Genomic DNA, 19,217 nt, shown 5'->3' with positions numbered 1-19,217 from the left:
TCTGCAGAAGAGGATTAGGGCCATTGAAAAGAAAAGAAAAGAAAAGAAAAGAGAATTCTGACTTTTTTTCGCTTACTTCAATCTCAGATTTTTGTGGTCCTAATGCTCTTTCGTACATGACAGAGGAAGAAAAAAAAACATTGCACTATTTTATTTTTATTACATGTATTATTTTATTTAAAAAGAAAAATTTACAGTGCTCATTAAAAATGTAACATTAAAAATACATTTTATTTTATTATTTTCGTGCCTGTCAGGAGCATCCGGGCTGCTCTCGACTCTGCGCAGCCTGCAAATGTTAGCTAAACCGTTGTGTGACTGTATTCGACCCAGCTATCCACTGCTGTGGTGCCGTAGCCAGGCAGTCGTACAATGAGAACATTTCAGCGTATGTCGAATACCAATTTACAGTTCGGAATGTTATTATAAACACGTAAGTAACCTATCGTTTTGGCTATTTCCTTGAAAACTGTGCTCAACATAAACTAGCTTAAACTCAGCGTTAGCCAACATTAGCTGAGCACGAGCTCAATTGTGACTCTGTGTGTGTTTCATACAGTTCGTGAATGTATCAGGTCAGTTCTTCTGCTCTAAGGAATTATAGCGACGTTGTTTTATGGAAAGTCTTTGTTTGGCATGTTTTCGATTATTAGTTAGCCTCAGTCACTAGCTAACCACGCTAGCCAGCCAGCTAACTGTAAACAACATTGAATTGGTGTGTTATTGACCCACATCTCGGGAATAATGTCTTTTAAGATCCCATTATAACAATTTAGGATGCGTTGGTGCTCAAGCAGGGATAGTTTTAGTTTTTAAGTGTCTCTTTTTACATTCTCAGATATAAGCCATGGTGATTATGTCAGGCACAGCAACTGTACTTCAGCAGTTTGTTGGTGGGCTGAAGAGTCGAAATGAAGATACCAGAGCAAAGTCAGCCAAAGACCTGCAGCACTATGTGACTACAGAGCTCAGAGAGGTAACAGAAAACACAAATCAGTTACTACAGACCAGCCATTAGGGGGTTTCCTCAATACACTGCATGTTAAATGTTCTGTGTTGCTCACTGTAGCAGGTCGGTGGTCTTTTCCCGACATTCCACAGTAAAGCTCTAAATTTTATGTGTTACAGTGTTTGACTCATTATGGTATACATTTGAGACATGTTTTTTTTTTGCTGCAGTTAAGCCAAGATGAAGCCACGACATTCTACGATGAGTTGAACCACCACATATTCGTGCTGGTATCCAGCTCTGATGTGAATGAGAAGAAAGGTGGCATCCTTGCTATAGGTAAGCTTCAACCAATATGTTTATATCGAATGTCAATGTTTGTCTGGATCATAACATCGCTGTTATGACATTGTTCCAGTGAGTCTAATTAGAGTCGAGGGAGGCAATGCCACCAGAATCAGCCGATTTGCCAACTACCTCCGCAACCTGCTGCCTTCCAGTGACCCTGTGGTTATGGAGATGGCCTCCAAAGCCATGGGCCAGCTGTCCATGGCTGGAGACACTTTTACTGCTGAGTATGTGGAGTTTGAAGTGAAGAGGGCTCTAGAGTGGTTGGGGGCAGACAGGAACGAAGGCAGACGACATGCAGCAGTAAGTAATCATCAGCTGACATAAATGGAGATTAAGGAATAGAGTTTACAATTGAACTAGGACTCAGACTTTAGTATCTGTAACTTGTATCATGTTTTGTAACTTGTGGCATGTAACTTTGGTTTTGTAACATGTATTCTAGATGCCCGTGTTTCAAGTTTCAAAGCAAAGCTACTTGTTATACAACAAACGTGACATGTTGCAAAACATTTTTACTAAACTAAAGTTACATGTCACAAAACAAATGTTTAATGTTACTAAACAAATGTTTAATGTTACTAAACAAATGTTTAATGTTACTAAACAAATGTTAAATGTTGACGAACAAAAGCTACATGCTAAAAGTCAAATTTTGCATGTTACAAAAGTAGACAAGCTAGGTGTGTGATAAAAAGGTTTGCAACATGTATTCTGAGATGTGTATTTTTTATGTTTAAAAATAAAAGTTACATGTTACAAAACATGATACAAGTTACAAGTACTAAAGTCAGGTTCATGCTTCCATAAGTTACCATCATCGACACAAAATGAGTTTCTTTTCTTTTTCCAGGTGTTAGTGTTGAGGGAGCTGGCTGTGAGTGCTCCCACCTTCTTTTTTCAACAAGTGCAACCGTTCTTTGACAACATCTTTTATGCCGTTTGGGATCCTAAGCAGGCCATCCGTGAGGGTGCTGTCTCTGCTTTGAAAGCCTGTCTTATCCTCACCACACAGAGAGAGACCAAAGAGATGCAGAAACCACAGTGGTACAAAGTAAGTCACTCAACTGTTGTGTTTCGCAGCTAAAAATGTTTTTTTCATCAGCAGATGTTCTGTTTTTGGTTTGGTGACTTGATTTAGATGTTTGTGTTTTGTGAAACAGCAAACCTTTGATGAAGCAGAGAAAGGCTTCGATGAGACTTTGGCCAAAGAGAAAGGGATGAATCGTGACGACAGAGTCCATGGAGCTCTTCTAATCCTTAATGAGCTGGTTCGGATCAGCAGCATGGAAGGAGAGGTGGGTTTTGGTTTAGCGTTTCAGACTTACATCAAATGGCTAGCTAAACATCGTCTTATTTCTGTCCAGCGTATGCATGAGGAGATGGAAGAGATCACTCAGCAGCAACTTGTCCACGATAAATACTGCAAAGAACTGATGGGATTTGGAACTAAGCCCCGCCACATTACACCCTTCACCAGCTTCCAGTCAGTGCAGCCACAGCAGTCAAATGCCCTCCTGGGTTTGCTGGGCTACAACATGCCTCAAGGCTTCCTCAGCTTTGGCGCCACTCCAGTTCCTGCCAAGAGCTCTCTGGTGGAGAGTCGATACTGCCGTGAGCTGATGGAGGAGAGATTCGACCAAGTAGGAATTTTGGCAATGGTGTCTTAAAAAACAGAATGTGACAAATAGGGAAGTCAGAAATACTAATAAGATGTTTTACTGCTGAATAAGAAAAGTGTGCGTTGAATAAACACGGATTTCATTTAGCTTTTGCCTTCACATTAAAAGTAAATTTTATTATATAAAGTTTTGTTCTTCATGCTTAATGTCTTCTGTTTTGAGAACTCAACTAGTCACATTGAGTTGTTTTGAGTCTTGTATGTTCACCAGATGGACATAAGAGACAAAAAGTGTCGTTTTTAAAACAGCAGTAAAAGTGTTTGGCTTTGATTTATTGTTGGAGGTAATTTGATCTCATTTGTACAGTTAAGAAAAAGGTCAGAAGCTCACAGGATTAAATGTATGTTTGCCATTGTCTGAGCAGGTGTGTCGGTGGGTCCTGAAATACAAAACCTGTAAAAACCCCCTGATCCAGATGACCATCCTCAACCTGCTGCCTCGCTTAGCTGCATTCCAGCCGCATACGTTTACAGGTGGGTCTGTCTGGATCAACAGTTTCGCTTTGATGCATTAACCTAAAGTCATCTGCACATAATATGTTTATCTGAACTGACAGACCAGTACTTGTCCGACACTATGGGGTATCTGCTGGGCTGTCTGAAGAAGGAGAAGGAGAGGACGGCAGCTTTCCAGGCTTTGGGGCTTCTAGTGGTGGCTGTCAGGACGGAAATCCAGCCGTACCTCATGAAGATCCTTGAGATCATCAAGGCTGCGCTGCCACCCAAAGACTTTGCACACAAGTTAGTCACTAACACCGTGTCTATGATTTTTAGGTTCCATTATTTTATTTATCTACATTTTATTCATATTCAGATTCCCATTTTTGTTTCTGTGAGGGTACATTTTTGGATTATTAGTGATTTATTTTAAGCTCTGTTATTTATTGTATGTATTGAGTTTTTGGAGTGGAGTGTGTTGGTCACACTCTACATAAACACATTTCATGTATAACCCAATGTTATACTGACAGTCGGTCATGCTGAGTTTCACATGTATGTCTTCAACCATATTTCCTGTGTAAACTGCCAAAATTAAATAGACACAGAAACACTTGCGTCAGAAAAGCCACACAGATATACGTCGCTCTATAAAATTACATACAAGGACTCGACAACTTAGGTCGCGACCACGGAAAGCTGTTGAGTTTTGCAGCCAGGAGAGAGCAGAGTAAGTCTCAACTAGTAGAAGCTAACCGTTAGCATTAGCATCTCTAAAACAAGGTGGAATGTGCTTGTTTTACTTGCAGAGATAAAACCTCAACGTTTGCATTTTTACCCAAGAAAGATGAGGCAACGAAGGCAGCAGTAGAGGCTCGTTGTTGTTAGCCAATCAGAGGAAAGATGTTTGCATATCATGAATAATAATGAGTAAAACTCAAAATGTTGCCGTTTTCCACCTCTCCACTCCTCCCGCTAATTTATACTTCCTGAAACAGGAGCGTTGGGATTAGCTAATATAGGTTTAGAACAGTATAATAACCATGTTACTTTGATGTTTGTTATGTTTACAGGAGGCAGAAGACCATGCAGGTGGATGCCACAGTGTTTACCTGCATTAGCATGCTCTCTAGAGCCATGGGCCCCAGCATCCAGCCCGACATCAAGGAGCTCCTGGAACCAATGCTGGCAGTGGGCCTTAGGTAGGACAGGCTGACAGATTTTGACTTTTCAAAGGTGATGTGGTGTTCTCACGTATCTTTTTTCACGTCTTGGTCTAGTCCTGCTCTAACTGCAGTGCTTTACGACCTGAGCCGTCAAATCCCCCAGCTGAAAAAAGATATCCAGGATGGATTGCTGAAGATGCTTTCTTTGGTATTAATGCACAAGCCACTGAGACACCCAGGAATGCCCAAAGGCCTGGCTCACCAGCTCGCCTCGCCGAGCCTCACAAACATTCCAGAGGCCAGTGATGTTGGCAGCATCACCCTGGCCCTGCGCACGCTAGGAAGCTTTGAATTTGAAGGTAAGCACCTTTAAACACACTCTGCTAAGCTCTCATAGGCTCCAGTTTTTTTATAAAATTTCTGCTACAGAAGCCTCAGATCCACTTCTGGGTTTGGGACTGGGCGAGGCGGGTCATTGTGGACCAGTATGGGTCTGCAATTTCAGGAGAGCATTTCTATCACAGTTTGGGCTCTCATGTTGGCAGGCAGGGTTAAATCAACCCTCATGCGCGATTTCATAAATAACTTTTGAAACTATTCAGTATTTTTGTGCTGCAATAAATGTTCTGCAGAGCTAAAGTCAAAAAATCAAATGCTTACCAACGGGCTCCCCAAGTGCGGTCGCTGAGTCCCAGCCTGCCTCGCTGCCTCGGTTTGCCGGTCTGTGGCATCCAGCGCGTCGTAGCGTCTCTGTTGGGCTGAGCGAAATGTCCTGAAATCAATAACACGATATATTGAGGATTTCCCCTCGATAACGATAAATGGACAATTACTACAGGTATGCGCAGAAACTAAAGTTATCCACTAGATGGGGCTGTCACGTGTATTACGTTCAGCCACATTTGTACGTGACTCAATGTGGTACAGCTTCTTAAAGGGACATGAACGTTGCCAACCTACACAGCTTTTCATTTTTTTCACTATCAAATTTATTGACATGGGAAAATTAATCTCGATAAAAGTCAGAAATTTCGATAACGATGAATTTTCGATTTATTGCCCAGCCCTAATCTCTGTGTATTTCTCCCATTTCCACTCCGGCTGTTTCTGTTCCTAACTTTTCTACATTAAGCTTTAATTTCTTCAGCTTGGCCCGACACCGTTCCGACATTCACGCAAATCCTTCGGCTGCCATCCGCTGAGAAACCTGCAATCCTTACCGATCCACCTAGCTCTTCCATAGCGTAGACTCTCACGATGATGGAGAGGAATGTATGGAGCTCTCAAGCCGCTTGCTGGAATTTCTCACATTCGTGTACAACTAATGAAAATACAAATAACGAAACTCTGAGGTTTGTTTTGCTTGTTGCAAGTAGTGACACATTTTTGCTCTCCAATCAGTGGACTGTATTGTTGCTCCACATTAGCTGTACAAAATTCTGTGCCTACAGCAGAAGGAGGCAAATGTCCTGTGACTGGCGTGGTCTGGGTCATCGGGACAGTGAAACTAGCAAACCAACCCTCCCTGTTCCGTGCCAGTTTGGTGGTGGAACTGGGCTCAGAGAACCACACAGCAAAGCGCTGACGGTTGCTTTCTTCCTCGCTAACACAACGTTTAAACTTTATTCGCCAGGACACTCCCTGACCCAGTTTGTGCGCCACTGTGCCGATCACTTCCTGAACAGTGAACACAAAGAGATCCGAATGGAAGCTGCCCGGACCTGCTCACGTCTCCTCACGCCCTCCATCCATCTGATCAGTGGCCATGTGGTCAGTCAAACCGCTGTTCAGGTTGTTGCAGATGTGCTCAGCAAGCTGTTGGTCGTGGGCATCACCGATCCAGGTAAAGTTGTCAAGATTTTGGGATCGTACTGATCTCAGACTCACTCGCCTTCATGACTCGGGCTGAATGCCTGTCTTTGCCTGTTTTTAAGTCTTGTTTAAAGACCCACTTTTATGACTTGGCTTTTAGACAGTGTCTCATTTTATCGTTTTATTGTTTTTAGTGTTGTGTTTTATTTACTGTTCTTATTGATTTTACCTGCTAGTGACGCCTTGTTTAGCTCCTTATTGCTTTTGTCTTTCTCTGTTTTAATTGACCCTGCCTGTTCAGCACTTTGGTCAGCTCTCACGCTGTATTTTAAATTGTGCCATAGAAATAAAGTTGATACTATATGATATGATATGGTATGACTCAGTGGGGTCGTGGGGAGCTGGTGTCTATCTCCAGCAGCCATCAAGTCAAGTCTCCAGCTAGCCCGACATGCATGATTTTGGCCTTTGGGACAGGAGGGCACAGGAGTACTTGAAGACAACCCACTCATGCAACTGCTGCGAGTTGGACATGCTACTTTCTTGCTGTGCAGCAATAGTGCTGCCAACTGTGCCACCTTGCAGCTGTGATCTCACAGTTTCTCATTTTTGTTTCCCCACAGATCCAGATATCCGATACTGTGTACTTGCTTCCCTCGATGAGCGTTTTGACGCACACCTCGCCCAGGCGGAGAATTTACAGGCCCTGTTTGTTGCCCTGAACGATGAAGTGTTTGAGATACGAGAGCTGGCTATCTGCACAATTGGACGCCTCAGCAGCATGAATCCTGCTTTTGTTATGCCCTTCCTTCGCAAGATGCTAATCCAGGTAGGAGAGGACACAACACAACTTCAAGCTGCTAGACATTTTTAGCCCAGTAGAAGGAAGGTGCTGGTTCTGTGAAATCCGGCCTGCTGTTTAAGTTGGGTACCAGCTGAGGGCAGCAAAGCCCGGATCAAGAAAGATGTTTCTTCATCTTTAGTAACAAATGTCATAATGTGTGCCAGTCTTTGCATTAAAGGGAAATCGAGTGTTCCATGAATATTGTGTTTTATTTTCAGATTTTAACCGAGCTGGAGCACAGCGGTGTTGGGAGGAACAAAGAGCAGAGTGCACGTATGCTTGGTCACTTAGTCTCCAACGCCCCCCGACTCATACGTCCATATATGGAACCCATTCTCAAGGTAAAATTCTGCGACTTTTCCATATACCTATATGACTAAATCACACGTTTGTACTGAGAAAAGCTTTTAAAACCTCTAGATTTCATTTTAAAGTAACTCCCATTTCTGTTCAAGCAATTTTCTATTTTTAACCAGGAAAATAAATAATTTGTTTTTCTGTTTGCAGGCTCTGATTCTCAAGCTTAAAGATCCAGATCCCAACCCTGGAGTGGTGATCAGTGTCCTTGCAACGATCGGAGAGTTGGCTCAGGTAAACCTGTTCATTCTCTCGTCTGGGATATTTGATCTAAATGGTGCTCTTATGTGTGGCGTATTTGTTCTAATGTGCAGTTTTTGCAGCTAAAATAACAAACCTGGATGATAATTTCATTCAGCAGTCATGTTTTGTTGTGTATTGATTAGGGATGCACGAAATATCGGCATCAATATTGTTAGCGGCCAGTGTTAGTCATTTTTAACATATCATCTCGTTTCCATCTGTGTATCAGTTTCAGAGGGTGAGGGGGTGATGATGTGTAATTGTTTAGTCCTGTGCTAATCGTCTCAGGAGCGTAAATGTGTGTGTGTGTGTGTGTGTGTGTGTGTGTGTGTGTGTGTGTGTGTGTGTGTGTGTGTGTGTGTGTGTGTGTGTGTGTGTGTGTGTGTGTGTAATAACATATTGGTATTGGACACATCTTGATATCGGCAAATATCGGTTATTGGCCAGTGATATTATCTGTGTTCACTCTGGTGCATTCCAAGTATTGATGTATAAATGCAGTTCTCTATAACTTTTACCTTATTTTACAGTAATAAAATTTGCTGATTTGAATGATACACATTTGATGACTTTTTGGATTTTTGTCAGTATATTTTTTCTGGGTGTGTTTTAACCTGTCAGGTGAGTGGCCTAGAGATGAGGAAGTGGATGGATGAGCTTTTTCCTATCATCATGGACATGCTGCAGGACTCGTCCTCTTTGGCTAAACGCCAGGTATGAAAGGTGGAATTATTAGTCAGAAGAATATTTATTAGGTCTGAATAATACCATAAAATAAAATTGTTCTGTAGCACTTCACATATTGAATAAATTGATTTACTTCGTATGAAACCGCTTCCTAAATGTAATACCTCTATGGTGGTTATTTTTGGCTCTCCTGCAGGTGGCGCTTTGGACTCTGGGCCAGCAGGTGGCTAGTACTGGCTATGTGGTGGAGCCCTATCGTAAATACCCATCCCTGCTTGAAGTGCTGCTCAATTTTCTCAAGACTGAACAAAACCAGGGCATCAGGAGAGAGGTGTGTGTTGAGGCTGTAGCATGAAATGAATGAATTAACATGAAAATTTGCAGATTAAAGAATATTTGAAGCTTTATTTTGAATAGTTCAAAGAGTCTGAAGTTGTGATCCAGACTTTTCTAGTTTAAAGGTGTCCTAGAATTCAAAACCACATTTTTCTGTTTGAACACAGATGGCTTGAGATGACTCATGTGCCAAAAGTCTGTCGTCTTCGACCTACTTTCTTATGCAAACGAGTAAAGTTGTATTGGCTATAGAGCAACGATTAGTTTAGAGAAAAGCTGGTACAACACGTCATCGGCGTAGACCGGGATGGTAAATCTGATTCTTGAGGGTATCCTTCATGTTTTAGTTGTTTCTCTGCTTCAATGACTTGCTGAACAAGTGTGTTGGAGAAGGGAAACAAATGAAACATGCTGGATTGTGGCCTCCGAGGACTGGAATTTCCCACCCCGGCTTAGAAATCCCCCCTTAAATTTGCATGTCAACCCAGTTCAGTGTTGACGATGTATTGATGTTTGTAGTTGAAATGCTAACTGTAAAACGCTAGCCCGAGCTACTGCTAACCCAAGCCATGCTACTGGTAACGTGCATGTTGGATGAGAGTAACAGTGAAGATTGTCGGAACACAAGTGTAACGTTCCATACTTTGAATTCCAGACAGATCCATAGCTGAGGTATCTGGATACTGTACACTGCTGTACATGGAGTTTCTAGATTCAGGTAGCCATTGGGATAAACTGGCCAATCAGCATGCAGTTCATTTAATATTCATGTCCTGGTTAAGTGGGCAGGGCAAATCAGTCTTTCCATTGTAGGGCTTCATGATGGAGTTGTGTTTGGCCATTTGTCAGGGCTCCTGGGCCATTTTGAGCCTCAACAAAGTTTCATTCTCCTAACAATATAGATGCTCGAAGAACACTTTCCATTAATAATAATAAAAAAAGTTGTTTTAGGACTTCTTTAAAGGCTCTTTCCAGAGTATCTCTCTTATTCGATGGCACCATGTAGTGGCTGACGAGCATATCACACAAATAGTCTCTTGATCCGTTTTTTTTTAAGATGGCGACTTCATGTTTCTTGCTTATTAATGTGCGTCTGTAGCCAACAAATAGAGCTAAAACACATTGTTTACAAGTGTTATTCTCATGTCATGCTGTGTTTTCATATGTTTATATTTTAAAAACTTACTTGTCCATGATAGTTCATCAACTCTGCATCAGCCAAGGTATTACTTAAATTTGAAGCAGGTAAGCAGTAGTCTAACGATATTGGTTAGTTCTGGTTGGTGCTCAGTTTCGTATTGCACAGAGGTCTGTGGGGCAGGGGTGAGCTTAGCAAAAAACAAAAAAAAGATGTATTGTTAACATTATTTCACAGTACATGTTAAGATAATCACTTTTACGGATTTCTGAAAAATCATACGTAATTTCTGAAAGGGGAAAACTCCGGAGAGCTACTTTAATCTTTTGTTACTATAATTCTACAAATAACCCTATGTAGATATGATGAAATAAAGTTAAACTACAAACATTTGTATCTTCCCCACAACAGGCTATTCGTGTTCTTGGTCTCCTTGGAGCTCTGGATCCCTACAAGCACAAGGTGAACATCGGAATGATCGACCAATCCCGTGATGCTTCTGCCGTCAGTCTTTCTGAATCCAAGTCCAGTCAGGACTCGGGTAGGGTTAATTTCTCAATACAAATCTAAAATCTTGAAATTATGGAGTTGCTTGTTTTTAATTCCATCACTTTGGCCTTGATACGTAGATCCACTCTGTTAGTGACACGCCCAAGCTTTAGACTGAGAATTGGGGGAAAAAACACCAATCAAAATGATTTGAAGCTTTGTAAACACAAATTGCACCATGCAATTATGGCATTAAAATAACATAGATATAGTCCCAGAATACTACATTTCTGTAGAAAATCAAGTTAAATTGCTGCCTCCAGTTTTTCTGGTGCTTGTTTTTTAAATCTTGCATAATTAAACTCAGTGTGCTCACAGCAGTTTTGAGTGTTTTGGCTTTTTAACTAAATTCATTAAGTTAATGTCAATAAAATCTAATTAGAATGCAAGAAATGAGAACCCCCCTCAGGATAGTCGGTAAATGGAGCTAATTCTTCTCTGGAATGTCAGAAAATCATATCAGAAGAAAGGCGCTCGCCGAGGTGATTTAATAAGAAACGGTGGAATGTATTAGGGAAGCAGTAATGGGAATATGACATTTTTGTCACTTTCATCCACCTGATTTAGCGGAGATTAAAGGGAAATTGTTAAAGTGAAATGTAAAGATGGTTGATGAGGCACAATAGTGAGTAGGTGATGGCTTTTTATTTTAACCACCAAAGTTTTTTTTTTCTTAAATGTCAAAAGTATTTGAAGTTGTAGAAACCCATGAAGTCTTATCTGTCCAAAACCACGTACTTACAGTTTGGCTGACGCACGTTTTCTCAATCTGCAGCTGATTAGAAATCAGAGAGCAGCGATCTGAAGTGCAGTCAAGACATAAACACATGTTTGAAAAGTTCATAATTAAGACTGGAGCAGCAGTTTGGGTAAACTTTGCTTCATTAAATTTTCATTTCTGGCTTCTGCTTGATGTGAAGTGAATGTCCTCCGGTGTGAAGCGCTTCCAGTTTGGGGTAAAATGTTCTTGCCTCAAAGAGGAGATGTGTGATTTTTTTAGGCGATTCACCTGTTTTATCATCTGTTAGTGATTTACTTCCGTTTTGTGCGTAACTGTTGAAGTTTATATAGGTTTACATCTGTCATCTATAAACTGAGCTATTGCCGTTTAGGGCTACTGGGTCAAAATGTGTTGGTTATTATAGATAATGAGGGGGAACTTAAACTGTGTCAGACTTTGAATTTCATCTGTAGTGTTGTTCATACCAGGGCTAATTCTGTTGAATTCTTGTTGATTCATACCTAAATATAAATGTTATTAGTGGAAATTCAATATTTAATAATTAATGCAAGTCAACGGGGCCAAAAACGCTATTTTCTAATTCAGCTTGTTATGTTCCATGGATTTCACATATGATGTCTGTGAATTTTAAAGAAGCTTTTTAATACCAAGAACGCCCTTATTGTCCGGGGGGGGGGGTATTTTAGGTTTTGTGTGAAAATAAGGCAAGGACTACAAATGTGCCTCACACAAACCAGACATGGAGAATACTGATGGAAAATGGCTGTAGGTTCAGCAAACTTCAAATCCTTCCCACGGGAGGAAAGAACCGCCATAAATCTGGCCATTTGGTAAGTAGCAGCTACACTGGGGGGGGACTATGTGGTGACGTCACATATGCGACGTGCTGCCGATGTAGTCATGCTGATTATGAATGTTTACAAGCTGATAAATCTCAATGTACCTTACTGACATGGTTGAAACACCCATCATTACTCTTCATTTAAATTGCAGTACAACATATATATGTGTGATCCGGGGCGTAAGGCAAAGCAGATTAGAAGATGGCTCTTTTAGCCCCGTTGACTTGCATTCTTTTTCCTTTTTTTCCGTAACCGATGAGTCGACCAGAAAGGGGGGAGACGTAGGCTTCATGTGTGCGTGTTTGTTAGAGAAACAATCTATTATAGGTATCATTTACATGTTTTTTTATATTTCATATGAATAAATGCCTTGAGAGTTGTTTTCTGTGTGAAAAAAAGCTTTGGCACTTCTGTTTGAGTGGGTTGAAGTTTATCGCAGGAGGGAAATAACAGAACTATGAGTCTTTCTCATTAATATTTATGATATGCAAATTTATCAACATTGATTTGCTAACAGCAACACGACTCTTCTGCTGCCGTCGTTAAACTAAAACAACTACAAAGCATGTTTTTTTTGTAGGTCTGTATTGGCAAGAATCTATATATACAATCTATATACAGGGTTTCCCTTACATAGGCGTAGCCGTGGCGGGCCGCCACGGCTGAAATCCCACCGCCACGCCTACAACATCCCAAGTTTTATTGATGTTTTTTTTTTTTTTTTTTGCGCCGTTTCCCGAAGAAGCAGCAGGAACTACTGTGTCGTTGCTTGTGATCACAGCCGGCAGGTAGCAAGGAGGAGGAGGCACGGCAGGGTGGTTACAGCTATGAGCGTACGGATAAAGCATTTTCGACGAATACGAGCAAGAAACGAGTGTAAAACTCGGAAATATCTATAATCGTGCTGAATGAAATTCTCATTGGGTAACTGACTGTCTTCACGCTCTGTGATTGGCCAGTCAGATAGAGCGCCCGCCCCTCCCTACACGCAAAACTGCAGCCGGGAGCTCCGTCAGCTCGGCCCAGGCATCAACGCACACACACAGACAATGAGCGGAGTTGATGCAGGATTGCGAATGCGCCGTGAGCGGTTCTGATACTTTTTGGGTCGCAGCCGCTCGCTGCGCCGCTTCAACCCTCATGAGGAACGAGATAAATATTAAACACTCCAGAAGTCCGTGCGAGCTCACGATTGCTGATCGGTAGCTGGTCACGTGGTGTTAATCGCCTCTTGTAACCCCCTGTACACTACACGACGCTCGGCGCAAAACTCGCCCCGATCTTGTGGATTCTCGCACGAGTGGAAAATCTGCTCAAAAAAGTGAAAAAGTTGCACAGTGTCCGCCCAGCTTATTATAATGTTCACTGTAATGCATCTTGATGTTCTTAACAAATAAATCAAATCAAAAATATTGGTCAATAATGCCAAATATGTAAATTTGTGTTTCAGTCATTTTTATACTGGCTTAAAAATACTCCATTAAGTCTACTAAGCAGGGGTGTAGAACGTTTTTATTAGGGCCAGCCCAGTAATGATCTTGGACCAACATAAAGGGGGCAGAAAGTCAAATAAAGGGGGCAAAAGAAGATGTTTTTCCAGACGCCAAGAAAAATTAAATGCCAAATCCACCCTGCAAAGTGTGTCACTGAGAGTTTAAAACAGAAATTATTATTGTGCAAATATTGGTGTACTCACCTTTAATACTAGTTATTACAATGCAGCAGTTGCTGGATTGGTGCAGTTCAAAGTGGAGTGCATCAAATAAAACAATATTAACATAAAGGTGAGACGTGTCATAACCCCCCCCCCCCCCCCCCGCCAACACCACCACAGCTGGAAAAATTCCTAGGGGAAACACTGATATATCACAATACCGGGAAGGTGATTTATCGCAATACTAAAAGCCAGATGATATATCTGATTTTTTTAAAACTGAATTTAAATGGAAAACCCAGTGCAATACTGCTGCCACCCTGCAGTCAACGTTTGAATTGCACCACAAAAAAGAAATAGCGTAAATGTTTGTGAGTAATTTCTCAATAAATAATCCATACACTGCTTTTAAATATTGATTTAGTGACATAACACAAAATATTGCGATATTTCAGTGTATCTTTCTATTATCTTTATTTTGTTTTTCAGGGACTGTACAACAAAACATTATCACCATAATCAACAGATGCAGTATACATAAGGCTTCTAGCCAGAGGCTAATTTACAGCCCTTGTCCAATACTTAATATCAATACTTTCTTCCTATATATCCCCATTTTTAGAGTAGAAAGCACAACGTGGATGTTTTATCTCCACAAATAACACTGTTCTGAACATGTTTCACCATGTTGTGGAGTTGCTAATGGTTAACTTCTACTAGCCAAGTTGTGTTCTTCTCTACACTTGCAGTCACAAGGCAAGGTGGGCGGGGCCATGAATACTTTCCCTGTGACATAGCAGTGACCGGCTTTTTCTGACTCGATCGTTTTTCCTTCTATTCCCTTTCAGTGGCAAATCCAGGTGATGGGGTTGAAGAAATTTTTTACGTTCACCATGAATATGCAACTCAGATTATGTTAATTCGCAATGGCCACCACACTTGATCTGAACCACCATAAAAAAATTGCTTAATGCTGTTGTGTTATGTTGAAGACCAAAGGTGTTTCTCATTGCCAAGGAACCTTGCCTTGATGTCTTGGTCCCGCCCCAGTTGCCTAGGAGATATGTCATCAGGAACTGCCAAGGCGTGTTCCAATGTTCATGTTCTACCGAGGAGTCTGTTCTCTGTTTGTTAGCCGTTTAGCTAAATGAACAAGGATACATGGGAGGTGCCTTGTAGCCTGGCCTTGGTCAAACATTTCCCAGAATACAGCGCTGTATTTTCTAAAAGATGGCGGATCGGAAGCCGGCAGCTACTTTGGGGGAAAATTTCAAGTTTAAATGTAAGTCTACATATTGTAGCTATTGGGTTGATATCTGTAATGTTTTTTTTATCCAAAGCAGTTGTCTATGGTTGGTTAGTTGCTTAGTAGTTGCTGCTTTGGTGGCTAGCAGGTAGTAACGTGCTTACATGTTTAATTTAACCAACATATACACAATTTCAAAAGTAAAAGGCTTGTTACATATTGAAACTTATACGTATAAAATAAAACGTTACGTCCCGTGTTATGTCACGTGATGCAAGTCTGTTCCATTTAACCCTTTTCTTTGACCAAGGAAGGACAGTGTCCTTGTAAGCAAGGTGTCTGGCCTCGCAAGACATCGCCTTGCGAGGCCAGACACCTTGACATTGAGAAACACCCTAAAACTCTAATAGATCCCATCAGTTTATGTGACATTATTCTTAATTTGAAACAAAGAACTGGTGTTAGGAAGGAAGTAGTTGAAATACATTCCATCGAGGCATAACGTTTTTAAACAACAGCTGTTGGACGTCTTGTGGTAATTTGTGAGGATTTGACTGGAAATGTTCAGCTTTCACCCAAAGACCATCATTCTGATCATCTTAGTAGCTCACAATGCTGATGACAAAAATATAAATCTGTCTCTTGCCATATGATCCAGTAAAGTGTCTCCAACTGTGACTCTGGACAATATGGTAATGGTTTTACCAGTTTGTTCTTGAACTAAATGGGCTGTGACCAGATCTTGAGGCTGTATATCTGCCGGCCGGTTCGTCGGGGTCACTGTCTGGATCACAAGTATCTTTGACAGCATTTTCTTTTTAATGTGAGAAGACACAGAATAAGTTCATTGCCTCACATGACTTCAAATAATGCGAATCACATTGAAACAGAACAAAAGGGTCATAAAACTGAAGAACTTTTAAAGAAAGCAGCGAAAGACCCTATTATAGCTATGAAACGGTTCATTTTTCTTTATACAGCTAGAGGCTAAAAGGCGGCAGTCGTATTACTTTAATAGACTGCCTTGATGCCACTTTCTGAGTTACAAAATTCCAAATATTTAGCTTTTGCAACTGCCATTTATTTTAAACTGTTAAATTAGCAATAATATGATCTCCAACACTAAAGCTTTATTAGTGTGAAAACATTCTGCAGGTCTGTCTGCAGAGTCTTAGGGGAAACAAGTAGAACGGCTTTAACGGCACAGCAGAGTACAACACTTAATACCTGACATTTGGATTTTCAGATGTCTTGTAAAATTTGATAGCTCTGCGTATATGAGCAGACAGCAGGAATCCATTTGGTTTTCCTTCACAAGAATATAACTTAGGTCACTTATCTAAAAAGGTAGTTATGTTAAATAGTGAAATTTGGATCATTTTTATGTAAAGTCATAATTCATAGTCAAATAAATGGAAAGGAACAATATGTAAGAACTTTACTGTGAGATGATCTCCAAACAGTGTAATGTTTCAATCATGTTGGAAAGAATTGAAACCGATTTCCTTCCCAGCCGGCTGGGGAGTTGTCAGTTTTTCTCCTTTCAAACAAAGGAAAGAGGGACGTAGTTTCTGTTTACAATCTGTGAGCCTGTGAGTTTGCCAAGCTAAGGCTTAGTGCCGGCATTTGTAATTCAACACCAGCCTGCAAGAAATTCCAGAACAAAAACCAGTAAACAGGAGCGACCCAGAAGATCTCTTGTACCCTTAAGACGACACAGAATCTTTTTGTTTTACTCCTATGAAGCAGGCTAGAGTCTAATATTGAGCTGACAATGCTAACAGTGGATTGGAAGCATAGTTGTCTCTAAAAATATCTCAAGCTACTTTTTCAATTATCAATAACTCAATATTACAGTGAAATAAGGTTACCATTTACCGTCGTAAACCTATTAAGTGCTCCCTACCGTAAAACACCCGAGAGGGCTAACACCATATATGACAAAATATTTTTCTACTTTCCAACTTACTGTGTTTGACTCATCTTAGCTTGTCATCTAGAATCTTCTGGTGCTGAACAGCTATGACACTCATGGAGCGGGAGTGAGAAAGTCACTTTTAGCTTCGAAAAATGGGCTGCAGCACCCAAATTTGACCCAAGAGTGTCATTCTTACATATTGCATCTTTAAGTGAGAAACAGTTAAACAGTTTTTTTCTTCAAGTGTGTAAAATGACGGGTATTGCTGTATTTTATACAATCTTAACCCATTTTTTCTTGTTCCTCTCCCAGCTGACTACAGCACCAGTGAAATGCTGGTGAATATGGGCAACCTGCCCCTTGATGAGTTTTACCCCGCTGTGGCGATCGTCACTTTGATGCGCATCCTGAGAGATCCATCGCTCTCCAACCACCACAGCATGGTGGTCCAGGCAGTTACCTTCATCTTCAAGTCTTTGGGCCTCAAGTGTGTCCAGTTCCTGCCGCAGGTCATGCCCACTTTCCTCAATGTCATCCGCGTTTGTGATGCCAGCATCCGAGAGGTAATCAGCCATCCTGGCGGTATAATTTGGGTTTCTGATTGCTCTGCTGGTTCATTTAAACTCTTTTCATTTTGTGTTCATTTTCTAGTTCCTTTTCCAGCAAATGGGAATGGTGGTGTGCTTTGTGAAGATTCACATTCGCCCTTACATGGATGACATCTTTACTCTCATCAGAGTGAGCAACAGCACGTTTTCTCTTTCTCTGTCGTTTAAACACTCTCCGTGTAGTTTTTCTTATTTTCCTGCAAGTCGGTCACACAGCTGCGAATGATTAATTGGACTCGGCCATGCTCTCTACAGGGCTCATTAGAAGGATTAATTCTGGCCCCACGTCGCACCCCAATCCACAACACGTGCGTCCTATCGTGAGATTTAAAGTCACTGCTAAAGCGATTGTCTCACTGCTTGTCTAGCACATAATCTTATAGGAAAGCAGAAATCTCACACGACCCTGTTAGTGCTGGCATCTCTGGAACTCTGTTACTGAAGCCTCTGCAGTGGTGGTAACTCACTTTGAAGGAAGTAATTGAGAGAAGTAGACCCCTGCGCCTCGAGTCTCTATAATTTCATAAATGGAAAGTGAAACAAAGAATCTATTCATCATTTAGTTCTGCTTCTGCATCCAGATGAGGGGGCTGGTTTAGCCATTCAGGATGTGCTGCAACAGCCACAGTGGAGAGGAAGCTGGGGGGTGCTCATAACCTCTGGTAACTCTGGTAACTGAGACAACACCTCCAGCCAGATCTCACAGCTGAAGCTCATTGACTCATTGACATGTTTAGTGACTTCAGGTCTTCTCTGTTAACAATCTCTTACTGTGCTTAGATTTTCTAATGCTGTGCTGTAATCAACTCGGGGAAACAATGATCAGTTTGTCTCCATTTCGTACCGTTTAGCTGTGTGCGATGTTCCATCTCAGCGTCTGCCAGCTGGAAGTTGTGTTTCCAGAGAAAACGTCTGTCCAGGTTTTTATTGGTAGAAGCCAACGCGTTGAACCACTTCTACAGACTCGCTGGAAATTTCAGGGAGCAAGGTGGTGCAGGTGGTGCTTCAGACACAGTTATTTTACTATTTATTTAGGGGTCTAAAACATGCAGTTCGCTGGACCTCCAACAATGGCTCTTAATATATTTAGCTAGAATTTATAAAAAACTAACTTTATGTTTTAAAATATAGATTTAATAATGGTCTTTGAATGCACATAACAGAATGACACTTGGGTACCTCTAATATTTTTAGATCTATTTATTTTTGTTGGTTTTTTAGGGATCCACCCAAATGAAAATTCTGGCCGAAACCGAAAACGAGGAAACCAAGGCCCAACAAATGAAAACCGAAACGCTGAAAGAAATGATCGTGTCAAAACTTACCGTAGCATTTCTGGCTACGATAACCTCACTAACATTAAGGCATTGCAATAAATCACTTACAAAGCCATGAAAATGTTCATATAGCGCTGACATAACAACAATGTTTAATATAAATTCAAACTCAAAATAAAATGTTTCACTTGACCGCGCTCGTGTATATTGAATAATAATAAATTATAAATAAAATAATAATGATGAATGTACGGACATATAACTGACTGTGAAATTAACCCTTTAAGCACCAAGGTTGCAATATAAACCCTCATGAAGCTATTACTTTACACCAGAAGATAGTGGAGATGTGTAACTTTGATCTGAGCAACACTTTTGGGTG

At 41.0% G+C, this 19,217-nt stretch overlaps 1 protein-coding gene across 1 annotated transcript in view; it reads left to right on the top strand.

Annotated features, from left to right (window-relative positions):
* Window positions 1-291: 291 nt before the first annotated feature.
* The window catches only part of mtor (mechanistic target of rapamycin kinase), an 88,174-nt gene continuing 69,248 nt past the window's right edge, over window positions 292-19,217 (top strand). The window contains exons 1-20 of the mRNA XM_015968523.3: window positions 292-433; window positions 839-976; window positions 1,180-1,288; window positions 1,368-1,600; window positions 2,151-2,351; window positions 2,461-2,595; window positions 2,665-2,940; window positions 3,344-3,452; window positions 3,536-3,719; window positions 4,490-4,618; window positions 4,697-4,941; window positions 6,216-6,425; window positions 7,018-7,223; window positions 7,457-7,579; window positions 7,746-7,829; window positions 8,460-8,552; window positions 8,722-8,856; window positions 10,411-10,540; window positions 17,263-17,513; window positions 17,602-17,688. Of these exons, the coding sequence (XP_015824009.1) occupies window positions 848-976; window positions 1,180-1,288; window positions 1,368-1,600; window positions 2,151-2,351; window positions 2,461-2,595; window positions 2,665-2,940; window positions 3,344-3,452; window positions 3,536-3,719; window positions 4,490-4,618; window positions 4,697-4,941; window positions 6,216-6,425; window positions 7,018-7,223; window positions 7,457-7,579; window positions 7,746-7,829; window positions 8,460-8,552; window positions 8,722-8,856; window positions 10,411-10,540; window positions 17,263-17,513; window positions 17,602-17,688 (3,069 nt within the window). The 5' untranslated portion in view covers window positions 292-433; window positions 839-847. The remainder of the gene's footprint in view (window positions 434-838; window positions 977-1,179; window positions 1,289-1,367; window positions 1,601-2,150; window positions 2,352-2,460; window positions 2,596-2,664; window positions 2,941-3,343; window positions 3,453-3,535; window positions 3,720-4,489; window positions 4,619-4,696; window positions 4,942-6,215; window positions 6,426-7,017; window positions 7,224-7,456; window positions 7,580-7,745; window positions 7,830-8,459; window positions 8,553-8,721; window positions 8,857-10,410; window positions 10,541-17,262; window positions 17,514-17,601; window positions 17,689-19,217) is intronic.

This window comes from Nothobranchius furzeri, chromosome 15 (genome assembly GCF_043380555.1).
Source record: "Nothobranchius furzeri strain GRZ-AD chromosome 15, NfurGRZ-RIMD1, whole genome shotgun sequence".
In the NCBI taxonomy this organism is placed as follows: domain Eukaryota; kingdom Metazoa; phylum Chordata; class Actinopteri; order Cyprinodontiformes; family Nothobranchiidae; genus Nothobranchius; species Nothobranchius furzeri.
This window is presented reverse-complemented; position numbering and strand designations above follow the sequence as displayed.